This window comes from Rhinatrema bivittatum, chromosome 10 (genome assembly GCF_901001135.1).
Source record: "Rhinatrema bivittatum chromosome 10, aRhiBiv1.1, whole genome shotgun sequence".
Lineage (NCBI taxonomy): Eukaryota > Metazoa > Chordata > Amphibia > Gymnophiona > Rhinatrematidae > Rhinatrema > Rhinatrema bivittatum.
The window spans coordinates 116,359,160-116,383,711 of NC_042624.1; the positions used below are offsets into that span (position 1 = coordinate 116,359,160).

Consider the following 24,552-nt stretch of genomic DNA (forward strand, 5'->3'; position numbering starts at 1 on the left):
CTTGGCTGTTTGTTCCTCTAACGCAGGCAGATCTTCTGTGAGCTGTAACGCACTTGGACATGAAAATACAAACCTACGTGCATTATTTTCCAATCCCGCCCTAGCCTCTTCTAAATATGAGCAAAGGTACGCCTATTCCAGACGGCCAATTTACGTGCATAAAAGGCTTTGAAAATGTTCGACTCTCTATGGCTTACCTATCCAAGACGTGGTTACGTCTGAAGGAAGACATTGCATACACCGCCTCTGGATAATTCTTATGTTTGCCCATTAATAGATATCATAATCTGCAAAAGTCTCAGTTTCCTCCAGGATCAGTATGGTGAGCAGAACTTTGAATTATCCAAGAGGCCTCATAATTGAAATTCAGTTACACGAGAAAACAAGTCAGTGCTGTTAAGGGAGAATAGCCTTTTGTTTGTGTTGTGTGTATTAAAGAAGCCACAAACACGCAACCAAATTGCAGCTACTTTTCATATTTAAAACTCTATAAGCAATTGTATTATTCAAGTTACTTAGCAAGAAGAAACTAAATGTTCTCTATTGGGGTTGTCACTCTTGACCTATGTTGCCACAAAATTTTATTCTAAAGTTCTGCATATTGGCTATGCTTTTATAGAAGAAATACAACATAACAAAAAATGAACTGAGCTAGACATGCTTGCCTATACGGTGCTATTTCCACAAGAGATGGGACTCCATTCCTGGTTTTCTAGACATGCTTGCCTATACGGTGCTATTTCCACAAGAGATGGGACTCCATTCCTGGTTTTCTAGACATGCTTGCCTATACGGTGCTATTTCCACAAGAGATGGGACTCCATTCCTGGTTTTCTAGACATGCTTGCCTAAATGGTGCTATTTCCACAAGAGATGGACTCCATTTCTGATTTTCTTTATTCCATTGCACAGCACCAAATCCTTGCCTTCGTTTCCAACAGAAAACATGAGCCATTATACATTCAGCAAGGAGTCGGGAAACCAGAACCAGACTAATGGAAAAGCAAATTTGCTTACTGTAAGAACATAAAAAGACTTGCCATACCAAGTCAGAGCAAAGGTCCATCAAGCCTGGTTTCCTGTTTCCAACAGTGGCCAATCCAGGACATGAGTACCTGGCAGGATCCCAGGGGTAGATAGAGACCAAGCTGCTTATCCCAAGAATAAGCAGTGGATTTCTGCAACTCCATCTCAATAATGCTTTATAGATTTTTCCTACAGGAACTTGTCCAAACCATTTTTAAACGCAGCTACACTAATAGCTTTCACCACATCTTCTGGAAACAAAATTCCAGAGCTTACTTATTCATTGAGCAAAAAAATATTTCTCTTCTTAGTTTTAAATGTGCTCCCCCCCCCCCCCCCCCCGGTCTTTGTAGTTTTTGAAAAAGAGTAAACAATCGATTAATGTTTACTTGTTCCATTCCATTCATTATTTTATAAACCTCTATCATATCCCCCCTCAGCCGTCTCTTCTCCAAGCTGAAGAATCCTATCCTCTTTAACCTTTCCTCATAGGGGAGCAGTTCCATCCCCTTTATCATTTTGGTTGTCCTTCTCTGTACCTTTCCTAATTCTGCTCTATCTCTCTTGAGATGCGGTGACCAGAACTGCACACAGTACTCAAGATGAGGTGGCACCATGGAGTGATACAGAGGCATCATGATAGTCTCTGTTTTATTCTCCATTCCTTTCCTAATAATCCCAAGCCTTCTATTTGCTTTCTTGGCTGCTGCTGCTGCACACTGAGCAGAAGATTGCAAGATACTTTCAATGATGACACCCAGATCCTTTTCCTGAGTGGTGACTCCTAATGTGGAACCTTGCATTTTGTAGCTATAATTTGGGTTTCTCCTCCCTAAGTGCATCACTTTGCACTTGTCCACATTAAATTTCATTTGCCATTTGCATGCCCAGTCTCCCAGTTTTGCAAGGTCTTCTTGCAATTTCTCACAATCCTCTTGCTGTTTAACAACTTTGAATAATTTTGTGGCATCAACAAATTTGATCACCTCACTTGTTCCCATTTCGAGGTCATTTATTAATATATTAATAAGCAGTGGTCCCAGAACAGATCCCTGGGGCACTCCACCTTTCCCATTGGGAAAATTAACATTCAGCCCTACTCTGTTTTCTATCTTTTAACCATTTGTCAGTGCATCTCATGACATTTTAATTTCCTAAGTTCTCTCTTGTGAAGGACTTTGTCAAATGCTTTCTGGAAATCCAGATACACTATATCAACTGGCTCAGCTTTATCCACATGTTTATTTACACCCTCAAAAAAAATGTAGCAAATTGGTGGGGCAAGACCTCCTTTGCCTAAATCCATGTTGGCTTTGTCCCATTAAACTATGCCTATCTATATGTCCAGCAATTTTGTTCTTTATGATATAGTTACTACCATTTTGCCTCGCACAGACGTCAGACTCACTGGTCTGTAGTTTTCTAAATCACCCCCTTGATCCCTTTTTAAAAATTGACATTACAATGGCAACCCTCCAATCTTTGGGTACCATAGACAATGTTAATGTAAGTTTACAAATTTCCAATAGCAGGTCAGCAATTTCATTTCTGTTATTTCAGCACTCAGATGTATACTAACTGGTCCAGGTGATTTGCTGCTCTTTAATTTGTGCTTGGATGAGATAAGACTGAGAAGGCTCATGGGGCAACACCCTCATGGGAATTCATGCACAAGCTCAGCAGAGCTAAAAGCTGTATTAGCTAGGACAGAAGTCCGTTCAGTGCCGCTGGATGACATCCCCCATGTCATGACTAACACGACCTACTCATCGACGGAAAACGAGCCTTCTTTGGAGTGTGGAGCATCCAAGTAATAGGCAGCTCTCTCCAAACCGGATAAAACACCCATAAGCAAACAAACATTACTTTTCTGCTCTCTTTTATCTTATTGGTAAACATTGCAGAACATTAAAAAAAAAAAAAGTTAGCGTCTTGGAATTATACTTCTACCTCATTATCGCAGTCAAAAAAGAGAATGTAAACCACATCTGCCTTCTTATCCATGGTCTTCTTCCAGCCCTGGAAATTATCTTCGTTCCTGGGGAAGCCATCGATTAAGAACTTATTCTTCTGGGCATTCACCTGCATTGTTTGATCCATTTCCTAAAAGAAAACACCGGATTCAGCTTCAACACTACAAATATTAAAAAAAAGAAAAAAAGCTTCAATTCGGTCTTGAGCAACCTGAGGCTGGGGAGCTACATACGGCTTTCAGGACCCTTGTGTTACAGATTTTTAAATGCCACAGAATAAAACAGAGAACATTTTACAGGCACTGCTGAATGTAGATTAAGGACCAGATGTGCTGAAGGGGATTCCTCATTTTGTCTCTGGGAGGAAAATGTTTTGTGCATCTAAGCACTAGGTTTATAAACACTAAAAGAAAACCAGTTTTCTATAGCCTAAAACATATTTGGATGTAAGCAGCCATGAATTCGGAATAGGAACAGAAGAAACTCAGGAAGCACCTAAAACAACTGCTCTTTTAGGGGGTAATGTTGTAACTGCCCAATTTGCTGCAAAATCAGTTTCTTGTGGTTTACTTTTCACAGCTTCAAACTTTTCCCTTTGAAAATTATCCCAGAAAAAGTACCCACCTGACATGGATGCCAGGCAAAATGATAGAAGCCATTCTTAAGAACTAAACCACCGACCATACAGACATGGCCTGACAGGAAAGAGTCAGCTTGGTTTTAGTGAGGGGAAGTCTCTGAGATTTTTGTTTAAAGGTGTAACTAATCGTGTAGATCAAGGTGAGCCAGATGGTATAATGTATTGGGATTTTCAGAAGGCGTTTGACAAAGTCCCCCATGAGAGACTCCCCAGGAAGTTACAAAGTCATGGGGTAGAAGGCAATGTCCTTTTGTGGATTGGTTATGGGTTACAAGGCCGGAAAGAGAGAATAGGAATAAATGGACGGCTTTTCAAATGGAGAAAGTCATTAGTTGAATACCACTGGGATTGGTACCGGGTTCTGTGCTGTTTAATGTATTCATAAATGATCTGGAAAAGGGAACTAGTGAGGTGATCATATTTGTGGATAAAAAAAATTATTCAAATTTGTTAAAGCAGTAGCAGATTGCGAAGTACTGCAGAGGGACCTTGTGAGATTAGGAGACTGGGCAACCGAATGGCAGATGAAATTTAATGTGGGGAAGTGCAAAGTGACGCACCTAGAGAAAAATAACCCCAGGCTCTGTATTGGGAGTCACTACTCAGGAAAAGGCCCTTGGAGTTCCTGTGAATAATACATTCACATCCTCGGCTCAGTGTGCGGCCACAGTCACCAAAGCAACCAGAACGTGAGAAATGGAGAATAAAACAGATTGCCTCTGTATTTAGAGCTGCGAGCACAGTCGCACCATGGCTCGTCAATCCCATCTCAAAAGAACACAGTCAGCATGGCTTTACCCAAGGGAAGTCTTGCCTAACAAATCTGCTTCACTTTTTTGAAAGGGTTAATAAACATGTGCATAAAGCTGAACCGGTAGATGTCGTGTATTTGGATTTTCAGAAGGCATTTGACAAAGTCCCTCATGAGAGGCTTCTAAGAAAACTAAAAAGTCATGGGATAGGAGGCGATGTCCTTTCATGGATTACAAACTGATTAAAAGACAGGAAACAGAGTAGGGTTAAATGGTCAATTTTCTCAGTGGAAAAGGGTAAACAGTGGAGTGCCTCAGGGATCTGTACTTGGACCGGTGCTTTTCAATATATATATAAATGATCTGGAAAGGAATACAACAAGTGAGGTTATCAAATTTGCGGACGATACAAAATTATTCAGAGTAGTTAAATCACAAGCAGACTGTGATACATTACAGGAGGACCTTGCAAGACTGGAAGATTGGGCATTCAAATGGCAGATGAAAATTTAATGTGGACAAGTGCAAGGTGATACATATAGGGAAAAGTAACCCTTGCTGTAGTTATTTATTTATTTTATTTATTTTTATTTAACGTTTCTTCTATACCGATGGCCGTTCACACAACGCATCGGTTTACAGTGAACACAAAACCATTGGGCAAGGCCCTTACATAAAACAGATAATATATTGAACTAGATTACAAATAATTAAACTGTGGGAGTTTACACGATGTTAGGTTCTATTTTAGGAGTTACCACCCAGGAAAAAGATCTAGGCATCATAGTGGATAACACATTGAAATCGGCTCAATGTGCTGCGGCAGTCAAAAAAGCAAATAGAATGTTAAGAATTATTAGGAAGGGAATGGTGAATAAAACGGAAAATGTCTAATGCCTCTGTATCACTCCATGGTGAGACCGCATCTGGAATACTGTGTACAATTCTGGTCGCCGCATCTCAAAAAAGATATCATTGCGATGGAGAAGGTACAGAGAAGGGCGACCAAAATGATAAGGGGAATGGAACAGCTCCCCTATGAGGAAAGGCTGAAGAGGTTAGGGTTTTTCAGCTTGGAGAAGAGATGGCTGAGGGAGGATATGATAAGAGGTCTTTAAGATCATGAGAGGTCTAGAACGGGTAGATGTGAATCGGTTATTTACTCTTTCGGATAATAGAAAGACTAGGGGGCACTCCATGAAGTTAGCAAGTAGCACATTTAAGACTAATCGGAGAATATTCTTTTTCACTCAACGCACAGTAAAGCTCTGGAATTTGTTGCCAGAGGATGTGGTTAGTGCAGTTAGTGTAGTTGGGTTCAAAAAAGGTTTGGATAAGTTCTTGGAGGAGAAGTCCATTAATGGCTATTAATCAATTATACTTAGGGAATAGCCACTGCTATTAATTGCATCAGTAGCATGGGATCTTCTTAGTGTTTGGGTAATTGCTAGGTTCTTGTGGCCTGGTTTGGCCTCTGTTGGAAACAGGATGCTGGGCTTGATGGACCCTTGGTCTGACCCAGCATGGCAATTTCTTATGTTCTTAAAAGAAACATAGCAGAAGAGGTTGAGAGCTAGCTTCCTCTCCTGCAGGGACAGAGTGATCCGTTGTGGCTCCTGCAGCTCCAAGCTTCCCCTAAACACAAAAGCATTCCCACAGCTGCCACCTCTCTGGTCTCTGCCATGACCACCCTCAAGGGTTCAACCAGGCCAAGATCAGGGATCCATCTATTAGTGGCAATCCACCAGGACCCCCAGGAATATGAGCTCAGTCCCGAGGCCTTGCTCCAACAGGGGAAAAACCCTGGGAACCATTCTGAAGGAGGGAAAATAGACCCCGAATGCCTGTTGCCCAGGGAGCAGATCACTGAGCTCAACCAGGCCAGGGTCTAAGCTAGGCTCTGGGAGGAGTTCCTGCTACACCAAGTCTAAAGGTCATGGAAAGAGGTGTTTCCTCTGTCTCCATCAGCTGACAGAGGGAAAAAACCTGTTTGTCTGCATTGGGATAGCAAGATAAGAGCATGCCATATTGGGTCAGACCAAGGGTCCATCAAGCCCAGCATCCTGTTTCCAATAGAGGCCAATCCAGGCCATAAGAACCTGGCAATTACCCAAACACTAAGTAGATCCCAAGCTTCTATTGCTTAGTGATTAATAGCAGTTTGACTTCTCCTCTAGGAACTTATCCAACCCTTTTTAAACCCAGTTATACTAACTGCTGTAACCACATCCTCTGGCAATGAATTCCAGAGCTTAATTATGCATTGAATGAAAAAAACAATTGCTCCAATTTGTTTTAAATGAGCTGCTTACTAACTTCATGGAGCGCCCCTTGTCCTTTTATTGTCAGAGAGTAAATAACCGATTTAAAATTTACCTGTTCAAGTCCTTTCATGATTTTGTAGACCTCTATCATATCCCCCCTCAGCCGTCTCTTCTTCAAGCTGAACAGCCCTAACCTCTTCAGCCTTTCCTCATATGGGAGCTGTTCCATTCCCTTTATCATTTTGGTCATCCTTCTTTGTACTTTCTCCAGTGCAACTATATCTGTTTTGAGATGCGGCGACCAGAATTGCACACAGTATTCAAGGTGCGGTCTCACCATGGAGCAATAGAGAGGCATTGTGACATCCAACATTTTATTTGTCATTCCCTTCCTAATAATTGCTAACATTGTTTGTTTGTTTTTTTGAAAGCCATAGCATACTTAGCTATTTCAATGTATTATCCATTATAACGCCTAGATGTCTTTCCTAGGTGATAGGTTCCATATTAGGAGTTAACATCGTGTAAATACAGCATGGATTATTTTTCCCTATATGCATCACCTTGCACTTGCCCACATTAAATTTCATCTGCCATTTGTTTGCCCAATTTTCCAGTCTCGCAAGGTCCTCCTGTAGTTTATCACAATCCACTTGAGATTTAACTACTCTAAACAATTTCATCTGCAAATTTGATCACCTCACTCATCTTACCCCTTTCCAGATCATTTATATATATATTTAAAAGCACCAGTCCAAGTACAAATCCCTGAGGCACTCCACTGTTTACCCTTTTCCACTGAGAAAATTGACCATTTAATCTTACTCTGTTTCCTGTCTTTTAACCAGTTTGTAATCCACGAAAGGACATCACCTCCTATCCCATGACTTTTTAGTTTTCTTAGAAGCCTCTCATGAGGGGCTTTGTCAAACGCCTTCTGAAAATCCAAATACACTACATCTACCGGCTCATCTTTATCTACATGTTTATTAACCCCTTCAAAAACATGTAGCAGATTTGTGAGGCAAGGCTTGCCTTGGGTAAAATCCATGCTGGCTGTGTCCCATTAAATGTCTATCTAAATGTTCTGTGATTTTGTTCTTTATAAAACAGTTTCCATAATTTTTCCCAGCACTGAAGTCAGGCTAACCGGTCTGTAGTTTCCCAGATCAAATCTGGAGCCCTTTTTAAATATTGGAGTTACATTGGCCACCTTCCAGTCTTCAGGTACAATAGATAATTTTAATAATAGGTTACAAGTAAATTATAATTAAGTCTGAATTTCAATTTTTGAGTTCTTTCAGAACCCTGGGGTGTATACCATCCAGTCCAGGTGATTTACTACTCTTCAGTTTGTCAATCTGTCCTACTGCATCTTCCAGGCTCACAGTGGTTTGGTTCAGTTCATCTAAATCGTCATCCTTGAAAAAACTGGAACAGTTATCTCCTACAACCTCTTCAGTAAACATAGAAGCAAAGAATTTGTTTAGTCTTTCCGCAATGACCTTAGCTTCCTTAAGTGCCTCTTTAACGCCCCGATCAATTAAATGGTCCAACCAACTCCTTTGCAGGCTTTCTGCTTTGGATAAATTTTTAAAGTTTTTATTATAAGTTTTTGCCTCTACGGCCAAGTTTTCAAATTCTCTCTTAGCCTGTCTTATCAGTGTCTTACATTTAACTTGCCAATACTTATGCTTTTTCCTATTATCTTCTGATGGATCCTTCTTCAATTTTTGAATGAAGATCTTTTGGCTAAAATAGCCTCTTTCACCTCACTTTTTAGCCATGCCGGTAATCGTTTGGCTTCATTCCACCTTTCTTAAATGTGTGGAATACATCTGGACTGTGCTTCTAAGATTGTTAAAAAAAAAAAACCAAACAAAAAAACCATGTCCATACCTGTTGCACACTTTTTACCTTTGTAGCTGTACCTTTCAGTTTTTTCTGTTTTTCTCATTTTATCAAAATGTTTCCCTTTTGAAAGTTTAGCGCTAGAGCCATGGATTTACATACTGTCTCCCTTCGAGTCAATTCAAAATTTGATCATATTATGATCACTATTACCAAGCGGTTCCACCACAGTTACCTCTCTCACTAAATTCTGCGCTCCACTGAGAATTAGATCTAAAATTGCTCCCACTTGTCGGCTCCTGAACCAATTACTTTATAAAACTGTCATTTATTCTACCCAGGAACTTTATCTCTCTAGCATGTTCAGATGATTCATTTATTTTATACAGTCAATATTGGGGTAATTGACACCTCCCATAATTACTGTACTACCAAGTTGATTAGCTTCCCTAATTTTTCTTACCACTTCACTGTCTGTCTCATCATTTTGGCCAGGTGGACGGTAGTATACTCCTATCACTATAGTCTTCCCCAACACACAAGGGATTTCTACCCATAAATATTCAATTGTACATTTAGTCTCTTGCAGGATCTTTATCCTGTTGGACTCTGCGCCATTCTGGACATAAAGCGCTACCCTGCCACCAAGTTGCTCCTCTCTATCATTGCGATTTGATTATAACCCAGGTATAGCACTGTCCCATTGGTTATCCTCTTTCCACCATGTCTCTGAGATGCCAATTAAGTCTATGTCATCATTCACTGCTATACACTCTAATTCTCCCATCTTACTTCTTAGACTTCTGGCATTAGCATACACACATTTCAAAGTGTGTTTTTTGTTTCTATTTACATTCTGCTTTTCAGTTAATAGGGACAGATTGGAATCTTTTAGCTCAGGTGATTCTTTACTTATAGGCACTTGGACCACATTTCCTATTAATGGAACCTCACTGTTGAGATGCCCTAACTCTAAGGTGTCATAAGAACATAAGAACATAAGAAAATGCCACACTGGGTCAGACCAAGGGTCCATCAAGCCCAGCATCCTGTTTCCAACAGTGGCCAATCCAGGCCATAAGAACCTGGCAAGTACCCAAAAACTAAGTCTATTCCATGTAACCATTGCTAATGGCAGTGGCTATTCTCTAAGTGAACTTAATAGCAGGTAATGGACTTCTCCTCCAAGAACTTATCCAATCCTTTTTTAAACACAGCTATACTAACTGCACGAACCACATTCTCTGGCAACAAATTCCAGAGTTTAATTGTGCGTTGAGTAAAAAAGAACTTTCTCCGATTAGTTTTAAATGTGCCCCATGCTAACTTCATGGAGTGTCCCCTAGTCCTTCTACTATCCGAAAGAGTAAATAACCGATTCACATCTACCCGTTCTAGACCTCTCATGATTTTAAACACCTCTATCATATCCCCCCTCAGTCGTCTCTTCTCCAAGCTGAAAAGTCCTAACCTCTTTAGTCTTTCCTCATAGGGGAGTTGTTCCATTCCCCTTATCATTTTGGTAGCCCTTCTCTGTACCTTCTCTCATTAGTATCCTTCAAAGATATTTCCCTTTGAACCATGCGCTGCTGAGCAACTATCAGCTTTCCCCTTTGTTCTAGTTTAAAAGCTGCTCTATCTCCTTTCTAAAGGTTAATGCCAACAACCTGGTTCCATCCTGGTTAAGGCGGAGCCAATCTATTCGGAAAAGCCTCCCTCTTCCCCAAAAGAGACTCCGGAGCTCTGATTGCCTCTGGGGACCTGTGCGTGGAACAGGGAGCATGTCAGAGAATGCTACCCTGGATGTGCTGGATTTAAGCTTTCTACCTAAGAGCCTAAATTTGGCTTCCAGAACCTCCTTCCCTATGTTGTTGGTGCCCACATGTACCACAACAGTCGGCTCCTCCCAAGCGCTGCCGCATGTTGTCTGCCACCTGTACACCAGGTAGGCATGTTACCAGGCGATCCTCATGCCCACCAGCTGTCTACATTCCTAATAATCGAATCACCAACTATAACAACCAACCTAACCCTTCCCTCCTGAGCAGCAGCCCTGGGAGATAACATCCTCGGTGTGAGAGGGCAATGCACCACCTGGAGAGCAGGTCCTTGCTACAGGATCATTTCCTGCTACACCAGGTTGATGCTCTCCAATCATGAGACCCTCTTCCTCCAAGGCAGCACCAGGGCTGCCAGACTGGAGTTGGGACCTGGCTACTAAGTCCCTGAAGGTCTCCTCTATATACCTCTCTGTCAGCCTCAGCTCCTCCAGGTCTGCCACTCTAGCCTTCAGAGATTGGACTCATTCTCTGAGAAACAGGAGCTCTTTGCATCGGATGCACATGTACAACTTCACACCAGTGGGTAAAAAAATCTTACTTGTGACACTCGATGCAAAAGACAGGCAGGTCCTTTTGTTGCTGGACTGCTGCCTTCATCTTAAATGTGTCCAGTTCCTTGTTAATTTTAGGTTGTTATGCAATTTGGAATGCATACAATTAGAGTCCTTTAAATGTATTAGTGTATTCACTATTTATCTGGTAGTGACCTAAAATTGGATGATTAAACTGTTGATAAGGCCTGGGGCAATCCTGAGTTTAAGTTAAAAGGCAAATTATTATTTTTTTTTTCAAATTGAAAGTGTCTCCTGCCTATAAATCAAAGGATGAGCTAGGAGTGGGTGGGCGAGGGTTGGGAGGGAGGAAAAACAAAACAAAATTCCTGGCTTGCCTGCTTCTGACTTGCTATTTAATACAGACACAAAGACAACATTTTTTTTAATGTTTTTTTTGTTTACATTAATGTGATGTATGAACTATGATTATTGTTTTTAGTATTATATAAGGGTGTATGTTTATATTTATGTATTTTACATTGGTGGAATATAAATGCTTTTAAAAAAATAAATATATTCTCCAATAGTTAATTCTCTCCAAAACATTTCAAGTTCTAAACCTTCCCAAAGCAGTACTTACTGATTCTCTTCAGCCACCAGCAAGGTGATTTTCTCCTCTCCTCTCAGTGCTCCCACTGGATTTTATTTATTTATTTATTTATTTAAGATTTTTATATACCGACGTTCATCAGGGATATCACATCGGTTTACAGTGTAACTGAAATTGGCGCCTGGGAAGGCGTTTTACATCGAACAGATATAACGAAGTAACATGAAAACAAATGAGGATGCGATTTACATCAAACAGATATAACGAGTTAACATGAGAACAAAAGAGGGGGGGAAATAAGGGCGAGAGATAATCAGAAAAAACGTTATGAACAAAATTTACAGAAATTTACAAATATATATAGAGTATCAATATATACAGAATATTCATAAAAATAGCAATGTCCTAGAAGGACAAGTGTGTAGAGTTGGAAGAGGGAGGGGAGGGGATGGGATGGGGAGGGGGTGGAGGTGGATAAGAGGGAAGGAGGGGTGGAGGGGGGTTAAAGGAGTAAGCGAGCTAAGAGATAGGGGCATGTTAGACGGCTGAACAGAAGGGGGGCAAGGAAGTACCTAAAGGTGGGGGTGAGGAAAGGGGAGGAGGGTAGGTGGGGATGAGAGAGGAAAGAGAGGAAATTAGGTGTATGCCTTGGTGAAGAGCCAGGTCTTCAGCTTCCGTTTGAATGTTTTTGTGCATTCTTCTTGTCGTAATTCGACAGGCATAGTGTTCCAAAGGGTAGGCCCGGCGATAGAGAGCGCTCGGGCTCTCGTGGAGGTAAGTTTGTAATGTTTGGGAGAAGGTGTAGGCATGGAGGCGAGATGTTGGTGTCTGATGGGCCTGTTGGATTGGTGGAGGCGGAAGGATTCGTTGAACCAGTTCATTTCAGGGTTGTATAAAGCCTTGTGGACAAGGGAGAGAGCCTTGTATTGGATGCGTGATGCAATTGGGAGCCAGTGTAAGTCTTTTAATACCGGTGTGATATGGTCGTTTCTGCGTGAGTTGGTCAAAATCCGGGCTGTTGTGTTTTGTAATATTTGAATGGGTTGGATGGCGTTGTTCGGTAGACCAAGGAGGAGGGCATTACAATAGTCTGTTTTGGCAAAGATGGTTGTTTGTATAACTGTGCGGAAGTCGGGAGGATGTAGTAGGGATTTTAGTTTTTTTAGGGAGTGTAGTTTAAAAAATCCATCTTTTAGTATATTACTGATGAATTTCTTAAGCGAGAGATGGTCGTCAAGGATGACTCCCAGATCACGGACTTGTTGGGCAAGTGGTGTGTGGATAGTGGGGGGGTTAGGATGATTTTGGGGTGAGATGAACATGATTTCGGTTTTAGTAGTGTTAAGAGCTAAGTGGATGGAAGCTAAGAGATTGTTTATGGCTTGGAGTGCATCCTTCCAAATGTCCATAGCTTTTGGTAGGGATTCGGTGATGGGTATGAGCAACTGGACATCATCAGCGTAGACAAAGTGAGGCAGCTTGAGACTAGAAAGGAGGTCACAGAGGGGTAGCATGTAAATGTTGAAGAGGGTTGAGGACAGAGATGAGCCTTGTGGGACACCCTGATTGAGGGGGATGATTTTGGATTCGTGGTTTCCTAATTGAATTTTGAAGTTTCTGTTACTGAGGTAGGAATTGAACCAGTTATGGGCAATACCTGTGACGCCAATTTCAGATAAGCGTTGTAGGAGAATGGAATGGCTGATGGTATCAAAAGCGGAGGAGATGTCGAGAAAGGCGAGAATAAATGATTGCCCTTTGTCAAATCCTTTAAGAATATGGTCTGACAGGGAAAGTAGAAGTGTCTCAGTGCTGTGGGATTTCCGGAAACCGTATTGAGCAGGCGCTAGGATACGGTTATCTTCGAGGTATTCTGAGAGTTGTTTGTTAACAGTTTTTTCGAGGAGTTTAGAGATAAAGGGGAGATTAGAGATGGGGCGGTAATTAGCGAGGTCAGAGGGGTCAAGTTTAGGTTTTTTTAAGATAGGTTTGACGATTGCCTGTTTGAGGGGAACAGGTACTTGGCCAGAGTTGATAGACAGATTAATGATGTTTGTTAGAGGTTTAGCGATGAGGTTAGGAATGGAAAGTAGATGTTTGGTGGGGATTGTGTCCGAGGGGTGGGAGGAGGGCTTGGCTTTCTTGATGAATGATTCTATTTCAAGTACTGAGGTGCAGTCTAGAGAGGAGAGAAGTTTGGTGTTGTCATTAGTGATAGTGTGGTTGAAGTTATGTTTGGGGAGGCTGAGTTCCAACTGCAGTTGGACTGCAGTTGGAACTCAGTTCCAACTGCAGTTCCAACTACAGTTCCAACTGTAAAGCAGGTTTGATTGGCTAAGGAACAGAGCTTTTTCAGTCATTGGACCAGGATTGTGGGAGGATGATTAAGAGCCTCCTTTTAGTAGGTACTGGTGGGGTCTACCTTTAGCTGCAAGTTTCCAAGAGCATCCTTCTCTCACACTCTCTCTTCATATCTTACACTTTGAAAAGAGGAACAATTTGGGTCTCCACCTAGGCCGCGCATAAAATCCCATTATAAATTGGTCTATAGGAGGATCTTTTCGTTTGGCCTATCTATATATTCCATACGTCCCGGGATGAATACTGCAGTTCCAACTGTAAAGCAGGTTTGATTGGCTAAGGAACAGAGCTTTTTCAGTCATTGGACCAGGATTATGGAACGCATTAGTTCTAAGAGCAGGAAGTATTTCAGATCTAAAAGGTTTTTAGAAAAGAACTGAAAACATATCTTTAATGACGTTTTTAAGTGTTTTGTTGTTTTTTTTTTAATTTATGCAGATGTTAGACATATGATAATACAACATTTCAATTTGTATAAACTTAAGAGTGCTTATTTGGAAGCCACCCAGCACAGGGTACTTTGATATGAGTGGGTTAGAAATATTTAAACAAAAAATGGATAGCCTATCATACTATGCAACATAACGGCCTGAAAACAAAGGACGACACCTATACCAAGGAAAACTGGAGTAAAGCTTTTAATTAAAAAATTAACACATGCACCTGCTTGCATTTTAATTTCATGAGTACAGAGATGTCATTCCCGTATCTTTAAATCTGAAGAAAAAATAAATCTAGCTCATCAGAATGCTGACTCTTTACACACACAACGGCTGCTTTGATTTTCCTTACCCTCTGCAAGAGGCTGATCGTAATCTCAACAGGGACGATTTTCCCATCCTTAATATAAGTGTCGATGAGTTCTCCAAACTGAGAGTCCGGCTTCTTTCTCTCATCACGGAGGAGGTCTCCAGCTGAAAGGTGAGTGTACCCATATTTCTAGGAACAGAAAGACGCAACGCACAAATGAATGATAACTCGGAGGGGGCAGGGGGTTACCGCAATCAACCCGTGGAGCCAGATATGCTTTGGGAGAAACCCTTTAGTACACTGGGCTCAGGATTGAAAGTTAACGACAGCAAACACACATTTAACAGGCAAGTGCTTCTTTTCCATATGGGTTTAGTTCAGACTCTCCTTTAATTTTATTTAATCATATTTGATATTCCATGTTAATTTTTTTTTTTCAAACACACCAAATTGATCTTTTTCCTACTGGCCCCATCTTACTAATAACTCCCAATCAAAATACTGGGTGTGGAGATACCTGCTCAAAGAACCAGGCCTTTACCTGCGTCCTAAAACTCAAATAACTTCCATTCATACAGATAGCAATAGGAACTTTGTTCCACTATACTGGGCCTACATATGCAGAGGCAGTTTTCCTCACTACCTCAAGTTTAATTTGTGAGCAGTAGGGAACCATCAGACCATCACAAAAGGGTATAAGGAATCAGCAAATCATGCAAACACCAAGGCCCTACTTTAAAATGACAACTGTAAATGAAGACTCTCCCTCTTTAAAAGAATGGGGGAAGGGATTACATTTAAATACCAAAGAACCATTATTTATGGCCTCCCTCTTCTACTATGTTTAGAACAAGTCAATATCCCTATTGACAACTTGTGAGATCTGAAATACAGCAATAAGAATAGAGTTAGTTCTCAACAAGAGAAGGATCAGAGATCATAGTTGATTGAATATCAATGGTGGTGCCGTGGTATTTGAAAACAACAAAGAACAACCTGCATCTAGTTGAGTCATTTTGTACTGGATGTCGTTCTAAACATAGTAGAAATTATTGAAGTTTTGTAACATAATATTTGTACAGAGGGGCACAAAAAAAACGGAGGAGGTTGGCGGTTCTATGATTATAACATGCCAAATGAGGCAGGGTTGCCTACACGATTATATGAGACCCTTCCAACCCCTCTACAAAAAAAAATGTTTTCCGGGTTATAATTAATAAAGAGCATTCCACAGTTCGTGTGGGTGCAAAATTTTTTATTAATAATACAAAAGCTCAGTAATAATACACACATAAACGTTTTTCACAGTGAGTGAACCTTTTTGGTTACTTTTTGATTTTTTGTAAAATTCAAACTAAACAAACATGAATGCATACAGTTCCCTCCAGCATAAATTTGACCCTGTATTGAAAGATGGAAAATGACAGCAAATAAACCATGGTGCATCGGGTCTGCCCATCCCTGATGCAACATCACAGAACCTGCGTAATCTCAGGTATCCACAGGCCCCCTCAACATTTACTTATCCCATGATTTCTTGTGAATTATTTTACTGTTTTGGGCTCCCCCACCTTTAACTAACATTAAGCCTGAGCAGAGTCACAGAACAAGGGCAAAGATGTTGGTACGGATGGAAGATAGTGGTACTGGGCCAAACGATTGAGGGCACTTTACTCTTACCATACAAGGTCTAGCTACATTCTGCTTAGGCTACACTAAGGCTATTCTCCCAGCTAAAGAGGTTGAATACTCACTAATCTAGAGATCCTAATCCAATGGCACTTAGACTGGTAAAATGCCACATCTCAAAAGCAATTCCATGTTGTCTTCTTCTCAAACTCTAAAATATAAGTATTAGTATCCTATAAACTTCGGTAGCATAAGCGAGTCACTTTCAGGACGATGCAATTCCGATGCGCCAAGAACAGATGTGCAAACTGGACGCACAATCACATCTCCGGGGCACTCGATGCAATAGACTAAAAAGGACACATTAAGCATAAATTGTACATCCCCTAGCACATCCATGGCATCAAGTGCCCAAGAGACGTGGCTGTGCACAGATTAGAAAAACAGACGCTCGATTTTACAAGCGCACGTTTTCCTAACCTGTGCAAAACTACGGCTTAGGAAAATGGATGCTCGTAAATTGAGCGTCTCTTTTCCTAACCTGACCGCTTTAAAGACTTTTTTTTTTTTGGCGCTGCTTCTGTGGTTCCTCCTGCTTAGTATTGCGACCATATTAAGTCAGAGGAAGCACAGAAAAGCAGAATTTTCTGCTTTTCTGTGCATGGCTTGGAGCACCTCAAAACACCAGCTTCGGGGCTGGCGTTAATTTTTGAGCATAAAAATGTGCGTGTCCAGCACTTGGTAACTGTTTATGTTGAGCATTCTAGCTAATAGCCGCATCGATGAGAAACTACTACTTACCTGCTAATCTCCTTTTCTTTAGATGAAGTAGTGGTTATGCACTCTTACCAGCAGATGGAGACGGAGCAAACTGACGTCATAGTACATATATCCCTGCAGTGACATCAACCTGCCAGTATTTTCTTCAAAAGCAAACTGTGGACAGACTAGCAAAATACTTGATTAAAAACAGATAACCATGTCAATACCCAGCCAACAGGAAGCACTGAGCTCAGACAATAAAAACGTATTAACACTAGTCTAGGGACTGGGCTAACACTTATCGGTAATCCCTGGGGGGAGGGAGGCTGCCGCGGTCCTGTCAAAACCACACGTGCAAAGGCCGCGTCCTCCCGGGCCTGCACATCCGGGCGACAATGCCTGGAAAAGGTGTGGAAGAAGGACCACGTCGCACCTTGCCAAGTGTCAATAGGACAAAAAGTGTGTAGGTAATCTGCTACCTCTGCTCTTTACTAGAACCTCAAATGTTTCATTATAGACTGCAAATCTCCTAGGTGGATTTCTGAACTGTAATAGGTCTCCTTCCTCGAAAGTTAAAGCAAGAAGCCTGGAGCAAAACTAAAAGGGAAGAAAAAAAAAAAAAAAAGATTTCTATCCAATAGGATATTGTCTTATAAGAGGTTGGAACAAGTATCTACATATACAGTTTCTTTCTGGTTTTGTTGTGACTGTTTGAAAACTTCTCTTTAGGCTGTGATTTGGACACACCCCAACAGCAATCTCATTCAGCCCATATCTACTAAAGAGTTTTTACAGTCACGGTTTCCTCGTACTTTCTTACCCCACCCCTTCCAACTCATCTGAGAGTGTAAAAATAGAACTGTCCCGCTGCCCATCTGTGAACACGGTTTAAGAAGTGACTAACCAGACGCCCTGGGAAAATATAGGTTTAAATGACAACTATATATTAAACAGTTACAGAAAAGTAAAAAACTCGTCAAAAAGCCCACTTCCTGCACCAGGGTCCTCAAACGGAGAACAGTCGTTTGTCTGCTCTTATGCTCTCCGACTGCTTTAGGGAGTGGATGCAAACCCCTTCATTTACAAGACTCAAGCATGAATCATCCAAACCCACCTCACTTTAAAATGGATACTTTTAAACTTCAGCCAGATTTATTTATTTTTTACAGCGACAGTCAAAAGCTCTTTAGGACAAACCAGAAATATAAGTTTCACAACTGGGGAGGGGGAGGAGGTTGACCCACCAGCTGAAGTGAAACTAGCTTCTGTTAGGCCACCATACTATAAGAAAATAAGAAATTGCCATACTGGGTCAGACCAAGGGTCCATCAAGCCCAGCATCCTGTTTCCAACAGTGGCCAATCCAGGCCATAAGAACCTGGCAATTACCCAAACACTAAGAAGATCCCATGCTACTGATGCAATTAATAGCAGTGGCTATTCCCTAAGTCAACTTCTCCTCCAGGAACTTATCCAGACCTTTTTTAAACCCAGCAACACCAACTGCACTAACCACATCCCATGGCAAGAACTTTCACAGCTCAATTGTGCATTGAGCGAAAAATAATTTTCTGAATTGTTTTAAATGTGCTACTTGCTAACTTAATGGAGTGCTCCCTAGTCCTATTATAATGATCTTTCATGCACAACTATATGGATTTCCCCTGCTTCCTCCCCACCATTTTAACCCTTGCCCACCCTCCCATCAAACCCAGTCATTACAGGGGCAGGGAGGCCACAGATTGTGGTTTCCTCCAGAATCTGCAAGTACATGTTCCCCGAGCAGGGATACTAAGTTAGTGGTTCTCCACCCACTTCTTAGGGCACACTGGGCAGTCAGGGTTTCAAAATATCCACAATGAATATGCACAAGATAGATTTCCACGCACTACCTTCATTGTATGCAAATCTCTCATGCATATTCATTGCGGATATCCTGAAAATCTGTCTAGGGGGCCGATGCAATAATCTTCGCGGAAAGCAGGCACGGACTTTTCAGCGCCTGCTTTCTTAATGCAATATGTAAATTAGGGGGTTGCGCTAGGACCCGCCGTTTCTGCCAGTAATGAAAACCGACGTTGAGTTTACCGGGGTCGCTCTTCATAACTCGGCGGTCTGCCAAGTTATTTTATTTTATTTACTTTAAAAAAGAAGTACAGAAAAGCAGTCTTTTCTGCTTTTCTTTTCAATGTGCTCAGCTATTTATTTATTTATTTATTTATTCAATCTTATATACCGGCTTTCAAGTTCATTTCAAGGCGGTTTACATTGATTGAAGTTGCAGTAGCAACCTTCAAACACATATATACTAAAAACAAAACATGGTACATGACTAAAATACATTAAAACCAAAAGCTAGCTGACTAAAAATATATTAAACTAAACCCTTTCAAATCCCAACAATTCTGCCACATCTTCCCAGGTACCCCCCTTCCCTCCACCCATCCATCTACCCTCCTCCCCTCCACCCACCCATCTCCCCTCCTTCCCTCTTAGACTCTCCTCTCCCTCCTCTCCTAGTGTCTCTGTACTACTATGGAAAACGGGGTCAACTATTCAGGCTAAAAGCCTGTTCGAATAGCCAGGTTTTTATCTGCTTCCTAAAGCTGTTAATGTCCTCCTCTGTCCAAATCTCAGCGGGTAAGGAATTCCACATTTTTGGCCCTGCTAAAGATAAGGACCTCTCTCTCACTGAACTAAGGTGAGCCAGCTTGGGCGATGGAATGGTCAACAAGGCCTGCCCAAGGGACCTCAAATTTCGTGATGGGACATGGATACGTAAGGAGGCATTCAGCCATTCCGAATTCGTGCCATATATTGCTTTATGTATTAAAGTTAGGCACTTGTATTGTATACGGAACTGAACCGGCAACCAATGTAAACCCATCAGAACTGGGGAAACATGATCAAATTTTTTTGTGTCAGATATTAGCCGTGCAGCGGCATTCTGCAACAATTGCAGCGGACGGATAGTCGATGAGGGCAAACCCAACCATAGGGCATTACAATAATCTAACTTGGGTAGAATTAATGCCTGGACTACAATCCGGAAATCATTTGAGTGCAATAGTGGTTTTAATCTCCTTAACACTCTTAATTTGTGAAAACCGTCTTTTAGGATAGCCTTCACAGAAGATTTCATTTTAAGCTCAGAATCTAGCATACACCCTAGATCTCTTACCTCAGATTGAATTTTATATAAAGGGAGACAGTTAAGGATGTCCTTTTCTACTTTCTCTGTTACCTTGTTACCGATAAAGAGTATTTCGGTTTTTGAATTGTTTAGCGCTAATGACATATGCGTAAGAAGTTGGTTTATTGATTGATAATAGACATCCCAGAGTTTCAATGTAGCTGACAAAGAATCTTTTATGGGTATCAATATCTGGATATCGTCCGCAAAAACGTAGTGTACCAGCCCCAGACCCGCTAAGAATCTACATAATGGGGCCATATAAATATTAAATAAAGTTGGTGAGAGGGAAGAACCCTGAGGGACTCCAGTATGAAGATCAATTACCTCGGATTCAGCTGTTCCCAATTTAACAACGTATGATCTATTGGCCAGAAACGATTTAAACCAATCTAATGTTTTGTCTTGAAAACCCACTTCGCTCAATCTAGAAATAAGTACTTCATGATTGATGGTGTCAAACGCCGCTGATATATCCAACAGAATCAACAGATAGGAGGTATTCTGGTCGAAACCTCTTTGTACGGTATCAAGTAGTGAGATTAGCAGGGTCTCTGTATTCTGAGCTTTCCGAAAACCATATTGGGCCGGGAAAAGCAGCTGATGTTCTTCTAGGTGGTCCATTAACTGTCGGTTGACCACTTTTTCAATCAATTTGGCCACGAATGGAAGAATTGAAATTGGTCTGTAGTTTGTCAAGATTTCTGGATCCAGATTAGTTTTCTTCAAAATAGGTTTCACCATTGCACATTTCAGACTGTCAGGAAATGTGCCTTCTTCTAGTGATAGATTGACAATATCAGCTAGTGGTTTGGCTATAATATCTCGCACTACCTTCAAGTGATTGATCGGCATTTTGTCCATGGAGTGATTAGCCGGTGTCATTTTTTTAATTAACGCTTACTCCAGGCAGGCGTTAATATCTGAGCGATAAATGTGCATCTGAGATGCACATTTATCTTTTTGCATTTGGAGTGAATAAGTAATAGCCTCATTCACATGCATTTGCATGTGATGAGCGCTAACTCATTCACTCCGCGTCGGACGCATGTTAAGTAGGTATTATTCCCCCTATTGCATTAGGCGGTGGATTAGTGCCTATTTAACCCGCGTCTGACAGTTGGTTAAACAGTGCACTCGGATGAGCGCACTGTACTGCATTGGCCCCAAGATGTCCCAAGGACTGGGTTGAGAACCCCTGCACTAGGTGTTACTAATCTGTTTCCTCTTCGCTTCACCTCATCATTCCCTCTGAGACAGAGCTGTCTTTAAGCAGTAATGAAGTGCTGCCACCTTGCTTTCCTAGCAGCCAGGCTCATATATCACAGCGGCTTCCCCACTTTGAGAGACAGAGTAGAAAAAGAGGTGGCGTCTACACACCTGACCCCCAACTCCTTCCTCCTGACACCAGTCCGTGTTTAGGCCTGGATAGTTTGACAGCCACAGAGCCCCCACCGTTGCAAAGCATAATGCACCTGCCTGAAGTCAGACTGGCTCCGAGGGCTGTGAAAGCCACCTCAGCACTGCCCATCCCAAGGACAAGAATCAAACCCAGATTCCCCACTTAATCGTGATTTTTAAAGCAGAGGATGGCAATCCTGCTTTTTAAGTACCAAGCTGAGTGGATATGGTTATTCTGCAACATTTTCATACACAGTCACTGATTTAAAGTAAAGAAAGAATAAAAAAAAACACTCTCCCAGGAAGGAAATTTTATTAATCACAGTTAACATAGAGGGAACTCTAAATGAAGTTGCAATGCAAATTAGGCAAATTTGAAAAAGAAGTCTATTCTACTTTTCACTCACTATACTTTTTTGCACAAGGCATGGTCATATCTCACAGAGTTCTACAGTACTCAAACTCAACACAGATAGGTATTTGCATAAATAAACAATGCCCTGAAATTTCCTGCCCACATTTTTAAACCTAAATTTTGAAAAATAAAAATTGAAATCTGGGACTACAAAATTAGTCCCGAAACACTGGCACCAAAACGTCAAAGAATAAACCAACACCAGTTGAATCATACAAGATGTAGCTACACTGCACTCACTACTGTGACACCCAAAAGAAATCAAGGCTTCAGATTGTACATGGAATTGTGATTAAGAAGAATCAGTGGCAAAGTTAATCAGCTTGGTTTGCAGATTCCATGAATAAAATATATATTTTTTAAAACGCTAATAATTTCAGGTTAATTACAAGCTCTCAATGTATTTGCTTTTATTCTCCAGGCAAACCACATCAAATAAATTCCATCAGCACAAGTGCTGGGAGGGGCAGCAGCACTGACAAAACAATTCCTAGTAACACTAACTCAAACAAAGTAAATTGTTAAGATCCTTCTTTGAGTCCTGATTCAGAACAATGCTTCCCCACTGTTTTCTCTAGAGTCATCTTGGCATTGCTCTCAGCAATAAGTGCCACCAGCTGCAGCTCTTAACATGTAGAAGCTTCTTTCTGAAAACGTATGTAATCATGCATGCCTCTTTCTAGCTACAGTGCGAGCCCCACAGTGTAGTAATTAAAGGGCAAGTATGGATAGCCAGGCCCTACTTTGGGTGGAATACACAGTGACCAGCACCTCATCTTCTCCCTTGAGTCCTTCCAAAGCCTTATCCTCAGGCTGAGTGATGCAGGGAGTGTATGCACTGAGCACCGGATATGACTCATTCCGAATGCTAGGAATAGCAGCAGTGGAGGAACTCAGACAAGCACAAAGGTAACTAAACCAGCTGCATGCATTACACCAACTTCTACTGCACTGGCACATTGTAATGACTTCATGTGTGTCTCTGACATCTATCTCCATTTGTTTTAAAATTTGGGAGAGAGACTGGTGGGGCTTTCAATGCTTCCCTAGCTCTTCTTTTGACCATATGAGTCCTCTCCATGTCTGCACTGCCTGTCCTGTGGAGGCTGGTGAGCCACACATTTTTGATAATGTAGGCGTGCCTTGGGCGTGAAAAAGTTGAGAAGCACTGGATTTAGACAGCAAAACTATCACTCTAAATCTAGATCAGCAGCAGCAGCCCACAGGTATGAGGTGTGCAGAATATATATATATCAAAAAGCTGAAGCATAAACTTGGGAAAGGTGATTTTTAACAATAGATAGTGCAGCAGCAACAACAAAAGACGACTTATTTTATTTTAAACAATTACAAGAAATAAAATATTGGAAGAAAAAAAAAAGAAGAACATGGACAAGAAACAAGAGGAAGTTAACTACTCTATTTAAAAAAAAAAAAAAAAAAAAAAAAAAAACCAACCAGGCAAGCTGATCTTTTCAAGAATCTACTCCGTTTAAGTGGTCGTATGTGACCGCAGAGAAAATGCAGGGAATTTCAGCTCCAAGAATGATTCACTTCACAGCTTTCATAGTCCAAAGAAAAATTTAAAATTTCATGTATTTATCACCACTGCTTATGTATCTGTTTTACTTATATTCTGCTTTTTTAGCCATTTCAAAGTGGACTACATTCAAGTACAGTAGATACCTCTTTTTACTGAGATAGAACATTTTTTAAAATGGGGGTATATAGAAGGCATGCAAAACTATTATGTAGAACAATGAAAGACACTTACAGAGTACTTATTTCAATTGTATATATGGCTGTACTGGAAAGTAAAGTATATATGGCTGTACTGGAAAGTAAAGCAGAGCAACATAGCCATACTTGCTGTGCGAAGTTCATGTTTTTCCATTTCCAGATAAGGGCACAGTCTGTTTGCATCGTTTTAAGAGAGGGTAAAGTAAAAATGCCATAAATGGGAAAAGTGAAGGTGAAGTCAAGGCAGGTAGGAGGGGTGTAGCTATCTAAGGATAAAAGGCTTACGACATCCGCAGCCTGTAGTGTGAGGGCGGCGGGGCAGGCTGGCGCCCCTCTCGCCTGCACTCTGTGCGCACACCGTGTCCCAGCTCTGCACCCGCACAGGCTTTGCAGCCGCCCAGCCCTACCCCGACCAGTATCGTACAGACACATGCCAGGCACCCCCCCCCCCCCCGTTACCTGCACTATCCGAGCGCACTGCGTCCCTTTGCCAGCCCCGGGGCCGCCCAGCACGAAAACAACCACCGGCTTCATGACTCGCTGCTGAGCTAAGGCAGGAAGGAGAGGGAGGGCTCCGAGCAGGCGCTGCAGCATACACCAAAAGCGCCGGCTGCCACAGCACCAGGTCAAGTTGCTGCCGAGCTGTCAAGCAGGAAGCGGCCAAGAACTTCCGGGGCAGCCGGCACCGGGTGGGAGGCGGGTGAAGGGGCGGAATGTTGCTAATTTGCTATTTTTTTCCCCCCGTTATGCAGAAAACATTTTTTTGGTATGGGTTACGATAGTTTAGGGCTTGGGAAACGGGCTACCGAGTGCTAGCCACCCTCTTTGTTGCTGGCACCTATTTTTCTTT

At 41.6% G+C, this 24,552-nt stretch overlaps 1 protein-coding gene across 1 annotated transcript in view; it reads right to left on the reverse strand.

Annotated features, from left to right (window-relative positions):
* CMPK1 (cytidine/uridine monophosphate kinase 1) overlaps positions 1 to 24,455 on the reverse strand; it is a 36,674-nt gene extending 12,219 nt beyond the window's left edge. Inside the window, exons 1-3 of the mRNA XM_029617743.1 lie at positions 24,162 to 24,455; positions 14,605 to 14,751; positions 2,977 to 3,129 (exon numbers count right to left, since the gene is read on the reverse strand). Coding sequence (XP_029473603.1) covers positions 2,977 to 3,129; positions 14,605 to 14,751; positions 24,162 to 24,296 — 435 coding nt within the window. The 5' untranslated portion in view covers positions 24,297 to 24,455. The remainder of the gene's footprint in view (positions 1 to 2,976; positions 3,130 to 14,604; positions 14,752 to 24,161) is intronic.
* Between the last annotated feature and the right edge of the window lie 97 nt (positions 24,456 to 24,552).